The sequence below is a fragment of the Chiloscyllium plagiosum genome, chromosome 27 (assembly GCF_004010195.1).
Source record: "Chiloscyllium plagiosum isolate BGI_BamShark_2017 chromosome 27, ASM401019v2, whole genome shotgun sequence".
Taxonomy (NCBI): domain Eukaryota; kingdom Metazoa; phylum Chordata; class Chondrichthyes; order Orectolobiformes; family Hemiscylliidae; genus Chiloscyllium; species Chiloscyllium plagiosum.
In genome coordinates this window covers 7816527-7826015 of record NC_057736.1, presented here as the reverse complement: position 1 = coordinate 7826015, position 9489 = coordinate 7816527, and the positions used below count along the sequence as shown (strand labels likewise).

General features: G+C 43.3%; 1 protein-coding gene across 1 annotated transcript; it reads right to left on the bottom strand.

Moving 5' to 3' along the window:
• Positions 1-574: 574 nt before the first annotated feature.
• Positions 575-7517, bottom strand: LOC122563510 (CCN family member 2-like). The gene is made up of 5 exons (XM_043717310.1): positions 6784-7517; positions 5918-6140; positions 3872-4123; positions 3090-3301; positions 575-1956 (listed from the first exon to the last, which is right to left on the bottom strand). The coding sequence occupies exons 1-5, from the start codon at positions 6850-6852 to the stop codon at positions 1657-1659; spliced, it is 1056 nt and encodes a 351-aa protein (XP_043573245.1). The 5' UTR covers positions 6853-7517; the 3' UTR covers positions 575-1656.
• Positions 7518-9489: the final 1972 nt, after the last annotated feature.

Here is a 9489-nt window from a genome sequence, read left to right as displayed (position 1 = left end):
TGGGGGCGGGGTTAGGCGTGGTGACGGAATCGGCGTGGGGGCGGGTTAGGCGTGTTGACGGAATCGGCGTGGGGGCGGGTTAGGCGTGGTGACGGAGATCGGCGTGGCGGCGGGGTTAGGCGTAGTGACGGCGATCGGCGTGGGGGCGGGGTTAGGCGTGGTGACGGAATCGGCGTGGGGGCGGGTTAGGCGTGTTGACGGAATCGGCGTGGGGGCGGGTTAGGCGTGGTGACGGAGATCGGCGTGGCGGCGGGGTTAGGCGTAGTGACGGCGATCGGCGTGGGGGCGGGGTTAGGCGTGGTGACGGAAGCGGCGTGGGGGGGGGGACGCATGCAGGTCGTTGTGCAGGTGAGTGATGGCACTGGGGGCGGAAGTGGCTGTGGCGACGGCAACCCAGGGGGCGGAAGTGGCTGTGGCGACACAGAAAAGGTGTTGTTCCCTGTATGTTTGGTAGAAGGGTCAATATATGGCAAAATACTGTCATGAACATAATACACTCTTCCCCCTCCCCACCCACACACACCCCTTTCTTACCCACTTGTAAAGAAAAAGGATCCAAAATAAAAGCAGACCATTTATATAAAAAATAGATTTTTTTATTCTAAAAGTACAAATATTTACTTCCTTGCCAACCTCACAGAAGCATCTTCTCTAAAAATACAGCTACAATAAAAAAAAGTAAGTGATAATATATTATAATATAAAACTGTACACTTGGCATTTACAATATTTACACCAGTCACATGATGATGACATGGCAATGTTAAAATAATGCTTTCTTGCATTGATATTTTGGAATTCATGTGAGACAGTATCGATCAGATGGTATCTGGGCTGGGTCACAATTCAAAAGGTTTAGAGTGGAAACAGATTCAAAGAGAAGTACTTAGCTACAGCTCCCTCCGGAACACTAATGCATTTCTGTACATAATAAAACGCATTAAATTGTGAGGTGATTGGCACTGAAGTCAGCACTCTTTGATTTTATGAATGTGTACCATCAGCAGGGAGATGAGCCTCATTTGCTAGCTGCATATAATGGACAATCATAGGAAACACCTCTATGATTTTCTATTGCCTAATGCAATAACTCATCCATAGCTTTGTAGAACTAATCCCTCAGTTTCAGTGAACTGTTCATTCATTAATAAGGCTTGTTACATGAACCCAGATACTATGCTTGGCAGCATTAGCATGCCAATACTCAGGTCAGTATGACTTTTTTTTTGTCCTGTCGTTCTATCACAGTTTAGGTCAGGCAATTTGTGTGAAAATAATTGTTCGCCTTAAAATTAAAATAAACTCTGCCATTATCAATTACAATTTCAGCATGAAACTGCAATTTGTGTTCCTATACTCCAAAAATGTATCACTGCAAATTCATGGCTTTGGAAGGGAGCAATTCAAAAACAATTTGGACCAATGCTATTGGGTGAATCTTCAAAACAAAATTTGCTTTTAGCAAGACTGCATTTTCAAACATTTGATTGTCAGAAAGGGATAATATTCAAAACAAGGTATTTATGGATATATGCTCGTTTATAATCCACCTTTCCTTGGAAACAAAAGTATTCTAAATCACTGCAGATATCAAATGAATCTAAAGACAGTTACACTGTGCTGTTACAGCTAGTCAACAGTTAGAAGCTTCTGCTTTTATGCAGCATAGTCACCAATCATTCTCCTGTAATATGTTGCCATAAAAATGTCATTGTCAGAGGGACAATCATAGTGACAGGAACAGGTCTTGATAAACATCATCTTCTTCTTGATAAGATCTCCCTCTGGACATTTGAATTCCACATGTAGGGTGCTAGTGGAGTGAGGGGTGCAGCATCTCCCATCAGTGCAGACTCCACAGAACTTGGGTCGATAAGATTTTGTGCTGGTACAACCAGAAAACTCAAATTTCATTGACTTGATTGGCCTTGGAGTGCGGACACACTTTTTACCTCGCTGCAAAAAGAGGAGGAAACAACAAAAAAAAATTAGAAACAGCCAAGAGACACTTTATGAGGCAAGCTCTATGGGCATCAACTCAAATAACAATTTGGACCAAGTTCCATTTAAAAGGTGTTTTAAAATTTAATATTGCCATATCTATGTCATAAGATATATGATTTCCCTCTCACTTCTGAAAGTACTGACCCTTGCTGGTGAATGAGCTCCACAGCCACCCCCTAGTACTTCATCTGAAATGACTTGCTCTTCAATGACCTGAAGCCCTAGCACATATTGTCACTCCCCCAGCCTGGGAACACCAAGATCAAAACCAGAGTCAATATATCAAGTCCAGTAACCCTTCTTCAGAGAAGAGGTCCCTTTAAACATTGATTAGACCTGAAACATTGACTGTTTCTTCTCTATAGGTGCCGCCAGACCTGATAAGTTTTCTCAGCAATTTGTTGTTTCCACATTCCCAGTTCTTTGGTTTTATTATCTTCCATTTATCTGGCTGAGACAAATTTATTATGTCACAGTAGGAGATGTTAGGACTCTGCTGTCAACATATTTTGTAGGGGGCATGAGATTTGGTTGGAAAGCACTCTGGTGAAAACTAAAGTGGTCAATTTAAGACAGGGAATAAAATCACATCTAAGCAACTAGCAATTTCCTCCTCAGTTTTGTATTCAATTGTAGCACTACCACTACGTTTCCACAGGAGATCAGATAATTCAGCACAAGGTTTATCAGCCAAAAATAGCATGACCAATATGTGGCAAAAGTGGGCACTTTGGGATAATGTTGCTAATCAGCCTTGATTTCACTGAATGAGGTAACAGGTTCAAGGGTAAAACAGTGAATAGCCTACTCCTAGGTTTTGCACAGAGCAGGAAGGTACTTGGAACTTTGCAGGGTCGCATGACTTAGTGCCTTATTAGGCAGTAATTTTGAGTGAGAGGAGAATTAAAACAAACTATAAACCTTCATGTAAAATTGTATTAGTATTTAGATGGATTATTGCACAGGTTTCAAAAGAAACCAACAATTAAAATACCAACATAAAATACCAACAATTAAAATACCAACATAGAGGGTTTTCCTCTATGATAGACTATTAAACTGACATATTGTGAGGAGTTTAATACCTTGATACTTTTCTCGAGATTGGCACCACAGGGCCGGACCATACACAGCCTGCTCTGCTTCTCCAAGCGGCATTTCTTATTGTCATTAGTTACTCTGGTGGAAAGCCCCATTCCACATGACCTTGAGCACGCACTCCAGTCCGTGGTTTGGACAATACAATTGTCACGGACCTGACTTGAATCAGGGCCAAAAATAGCTTCTTGCCTATAAACTGAAAAATTTTAAAAAAATTAAAGAGGCAGGGAAACTCCTGGATATTCAATACCTTATAAAGTCTTAATAATGATTTAACAGATTCCCTTTCATTAAGTGACTGTAATGAGTAGCATAATTATCACCATTAATCTCAGCAAGTGATTTGGATGTGCAGGTTTTGGACTGGGGTGGACAAATTTAAAAATCACACAACACCAGGTTATAATCCAACAGGTTTATTTGGAAGCACTAGCTTTCCAAGCACTGTTCCTTCATCAGGTGGTTGTGTTGCACTCCGAAAGCTAGTGCTTCCAAATAAATCTGTTGGACTATAATCTGGTGTTGTATAATTTTTAACTTAATCTCAGCAAAGCACATTCCAGTAGATGGTTTGCTCATCAATGCTACTCCAGCCTTTCACCCCGCCCCCCCCCCCCCCCAACTTCTGTTGAGTTTGTTAAATATTTAGCTGTGAATATTATTAGGAGCTACATCTCCACAACAAAGGCTGTCAGTGAAGGAGTTCAGCTGGTGAATGATTGCTGGAGAAAGTGAGAACTGGGTTCCATGAAGGATTAACCCTTACCTGCCATGGCAGCATTGAAGACGGAGTGATCCCGAGGTTTGTCGCAAACCCACTCTTCACAGCATTTTCCAGGGATCTTCACTCGTCTGGGTGCTGGACAATCTGGGCTTGGCAGACGCATGTCATCCATACAGAAAGGGACACAGCCGATTGCTCCATCCATGCAAGTGCACTGATACTTACAACTGGGCTGAAATGTCTCTCCATTCCTGTAGATCACTCCTCCCAGGTCACAGGTAGCTCCCTCCCTAGCTAAAAGACAGAAAAACTGGGATTTAGAAAAAAGAATAAACAAAAGCAGGAACTATTGGAGAAAATCAGCAGGTCTGGCAGCAATTGTGGTGAGAGAAGTGGTTAATGTTTTGAATCTAGCATTCAAAATTCCGTTGAAACAATAATTTCAGACTTAATATTCACTCTTTTTCCTTTTAAGCTGCTTGTCTTGAAAAAGGTTCCCAGCATTTTATGGTTTATTACACTTAACCCTGTTAGGGTCCAATGCCAAATCAATAATTGGTCTGCTTCTTGCAAGAGCAAGGATGATGTGAAACATTTACACTCTTGCTCTCAACAGATTCTATGCAAAACCTGTCACATTCAGGAGGTTCACATGCATTTTAGTGTCACAAGCAGGTAATCCATATATTTTCCAATCAATCTGCTCAGAGATATTATTATACAGAAGCAGGTGGGACTTGTACCCTGGGCCTCTTGGTCCAGAGGTAGGGACACTGCTCCTGCACCACAACAGCACCCCCCAGCAGGCAATCCAAGCTAACACTGCAGTAATGTAATGAGCAAGAGTTGTGCTGTGAGGGGCATTGACTATCCGCTGAGTGGATAAACAGAGGCTCCATCCACCCTTAGGTAGAAAAGAATGATCACACATGTAAGGGTGGGAGAGTTCTCCCCAATGTTAACATATAACAAAGAACAGTACAGGCCCTTTGGCCCTCAATGTTTTGTCCTTGCCAATATATGCCTCACCAACCATTAATTTGAAAAAAGATGCTGAAAGTCTAAAGTATGAAGAGAAAAACGGTTTGAAAGAAGAGTCATATATCGGACTCGAAACACAAACGGTTTCTCTCTGCGCAGATGTTGACTGACCTGCTGTGTTTCTCCAACAAACGGAATGTCAGAGAAACTCAGTGGGTCGGAGAAACAGAGTTAAATCTTCCAGGTATTCTGGAGGGGGGTCACTGGACCCGAAATGCTGATTCTGCTTCTCTGTAGAGTTGCTGCTAGACCTGCTGAGTTTCTCAGCCTTTTGTAATCTTTCATGTCTATGGCTCTTCAGCAAAAATGGAGACAGTAGCCTTTCTCTACAGGTGCTGTCAGACCTGCTCAGTAATCATAGCATTAGGGTCATAGAGTCAGAAAAAGCAAACTGTCTACAACACAGAAATAACAGACCCTTTGGCCCATCGAATCTGCACCAGTCAAAAACAACCACTTAACCATTCAAATCCCACATCTCATTCCATGATGCAATGTTATAGTTATATTTGTTTGTCTATTATTGAATTGCTGAGGAGAAAGTGAGGTCTGCAGATGCTGGAGATCAGAGCTGAAAATGTGTTGCTGGAAAAGCGCAGCAGGTCAGGCAGCATCCAGGGAACAGGAGAATCGACGTTTCGGGCATAAGCCCTTCTTCAGGAATAAAGGCAGGTCAGTCAACATCTGTGCAGAGAGAAACCGTTTGTGTTTCGAGTCCGATATATGACCCTTTTTTCAAACTGTTTTTCTCTGAAGAAGGGCTTATGCCCGAAACGTCGATTCTCCTGTTCCCTGGATGCTGCCTGACCTGCTGCGCTTTTCCAGCAACACATTTTCAGCTATTATTGAATTGCTGTTTTGGAGGGTTGCTCTCTGGGCAAATTGGATCCTGTGTCTACATTACAAAAGTGATTACAATTCAGAAACATCTAGGAATCTGAGCAAGTAAAATACACTGTATAAAGACCTACCACTTCTTTCTCATGGGAAGAGGTAAGGAATGAGCCATTTCCTTTTGGCTTGTTGTCAGGTTCAGCAGTAGCTTACCCATGCAGATGCCAGTATGTTCGCTGGAGAGAGTGGGCCCGCTGCAGTACAGCCCCTTGTGTTGGTCGCAGGGCTGCGTGGAGTCACACACATCACCCAGTTGCCTGGCGCAGACCTTACAGCAGCCACAGCCGTCAGTCAGCAGACTCACCCCGGCAGGGCAGCTCGGTGGTCCCGGGGGACAACGGCAAGGATACACGCAGTCCTCAGCCCCTACTCCGGCCTGAACGGGAGAGAAACAAAACACAGATATACACACATTTAATTAAAAATGGGATGGTGCCAGCGAAAGACTGAAATAAAGTTTACATCTTCAACTCCTATCCATTCAAATAGACACACAAATTATTGGAAACAGAAACCTATTGGGATTATTTTCCCGTACAAAATGAGAAAATATGAAACATAATGACGCTTAAAGGAAGCGCTCAGCCTTCTCTGTATTTAATTTTTTTTGTTATTTGTTTGATTTTTCTAATAACTGCCTCATCCAAAATTTTACAAAGCATGCAACAATATCCGCTCTTTAAGGTAGTTAGATGCACAGTTCAACGGAGAACAAGAGTCAGAGGCGATTTGTTTGACAGACCACCTCTCCCTCCGCCCCCCACCACCCCCCACCACCCCCCAAAACAGCAGCAATACGAAACGGTGGTTAAAAATCTGAGGAGTTTCAGCCCACTTTAACGCAACACCCAGAAATCTACTGCCGAATACAGGCGGGTGGTACAGTGGGAGTTTGTGGAGGTCTGTATCGCCCTCCACAATGTCCGAATGTGTAAGCTGCTTCCCCCCATAGCCGATCAGCCGGTTAGTGAGCGGGCGCCTGCGGGGCTGCGCTTATACTGGAAGGAAACTGAACCTACCCAATACCAAGAGAGGACAAGAAGCAACGCCAGACACCGGCAGAAGGTCAATTCCATTTCACCAGACATTGTCTTTTCCCCCTGACAAGAAACCTAACGCCTTTTTCTATTATTTAATGCGCCGGTTTGCTGCGGCTAACAGGCCAGTTTCCTGATTTCTTCAGCACTGGCCGAATGGATTTCAGTCCAGCTCTGCTGCAACTCAGCGCCAACCGCGTCTCTTTAAGTAGCCGCTCAGAGGGCGGGTCACCATCGCCTCAACAACATCCCGAGCGGCCAAAATGTGGCCACATTCCTGACGGATGTTTCCAATTCCTCGTATCCAAAAAGTGGTTTCAGATGAAGCCGCCAACCGAGAAGAAATTACCTGAAATATTTGTGGTTTTTGTTCAAAAGGAGGGACCCACTTCAACACAATATTTCCTTCACACCTCGCCTTTCAAAACCGACAACACAGCAGTGATTTTCCACTTTTTTTTAACAAAAAAGGAAACTCTGATGTGGTGGAAGCAGAACAGTTTTCAAAAGAGAAATCGGTAAAGATCCGTAAAAGAGCCATTTAAAATGCACTGGAGAATGGGACTGAAAGGATCGCTGTATTGCGGGGTTAGTACATGTGAATGTCCCGAATGGCTTCCTGTTTTGTACTATGTTCACATCAATCTGTGATTCACTAACATTTTGCTGGCCAAATATCTGATCTGAACTGAGTGTTTCGTAACCATTTTGAGATTCTCTAGCAGTTAGATTCTTACAGATTACACAGAAAAAGTGCACAAAGACCAATTATCATGATTAATCACCTAAAACATTAATATCATTCAGGGTTATATTCAAACATATTTCACTGGGCACACATTATTTCACAGTTAAGTAGCACAATAAAGATCTCCACTGATGTGCTCTGCTAATATGATTTTAATTTTAAGATGCAAGTAAGAGTCAGCTCAGTTGGCAGTCTCTTTGATTTCAGATCCAGGGCTGGAGCTCAAAATTCTCTGCCTACCGTTCAGGGCAAAGTTAAAAATCACACAACACCGGATTATAGACCAACAGGTTTATTTGGAAGCACTAGCTTTCAAACGGCCGCTCCTTCAACCACCTGATGAAGGAGCAGCGCTCCAAAAGTTAGTGCTTCCAAATAAACCTGTTGTGTGATTTTTAACTTTGTACACCCTAGTCCAACACCGGCACCTCCAAGTCATAACATTCAGGACAGAACTGAGGGAATGCGATATTGTCAGAGGTGCCACCTTGTGGCTGAGACGTTAAAACTTTGGCACCATTTGCCACAGGTGGTTGTACAACATCCGATAGCTCGATTTCTGAAGAAGAGCAAGGAAGTTATCCCCAATGCCCAGGTCAATATTTATCCCTCAACCAACATAGAAAACTACAGCACAGTACAGGCCCTTCGGCCTTCGATGTTGCGCCGCCCTGTGAAACCAATCCGAAGCCCATCTAACCTACACTATTCCATTCTCATCCATATGCCTATCCAATGACCATTTAAATGCCTGTAAAGTTGGCGAGTCTACAACTGTTGCAGGCAGTACGTTCCATGCCCCATTACTCTCTGAGTAAGGAAGCTACCTCTGACATCTGTCCTATATCTACCACCCCTCAATTTGAAGCTATGCCCCCTCGTGTTATCCATCACCATCCTCAGAAAAAGGTTCTCACTGTCCACCCTATCTAACCCTCTGCTTATCTTATATGTCTCAATTAAGTCACCTTTCAACCTTCTCTCTAACAAAAACTGCCTCAAGTCCTGCAAACTTTCCTTGTAAGATCTTCCATCCATACCAGGCAACATTCTAATAAATCTCCTCTGAACCCTTTCCACATCCTTCCTATAATGTGGTGTCCAGAACTGTTTGCAATACTAATAAAAGCTAACACACTGTATGCCTCCTTAACAGCCCTATCAACCTGGGTGGCAACTTTGAGGGATCTATGCATATGGACACTGAGATCTCTCTGTTCATCAACACCTTCAAGAATCTTACAATTTGCACAGTACTCTGCATTCCTGTTGCTCCTTCCAAAGTGAATCACTTCACATTTTCTGCATTAAACTCCATTTGCCACTTCTCAGCACAGCTCTGCAGCTTATCTATGTCCCTCTGTAACCTACAACACCCTGCGGCACTATCCACAACTGTACCGACCTTAGTGTTGGCCACAAAGTTACTAACCCATCCTTCTCTGCCCTCATCCAGGTCTTTTATAAAAATGACAATCAACAGTGGGCCCAAAACAGATCCTTGCGGTACACCATCCTGGAGTAACTGAACTCCAGGATGAACATTTCCCATCAACCACCACCCTCTGTATTCTTTCAGCTAGCCAATTTCTGATCCAAACTGCTAAATCACCCTCAATCCCATGCCTCCATGCCTCCATATTTTGTGCAGTAACCTACTGTGGGGAACCTTATCAAATGCCTTACTGAAATCCATATACACCTCATCAACGGCTTTACCCTCATCCACCTGTTTGGTCACCTTCTCCAAGAACACAATAAGGTTTGTGAGGCACAACCTACCCTTCCCAAAACTGTGTTGACTATTCCTAATCAACATATTCCTATCAAGATGATTATAAATCCTATCTCATATAACCTTTTCCAACACTTTACCCACCACCAAAGTAAGGCTCACTGGTCTATAATAACAGGGTTTTCTCTACTCCCCTTCTTCAACA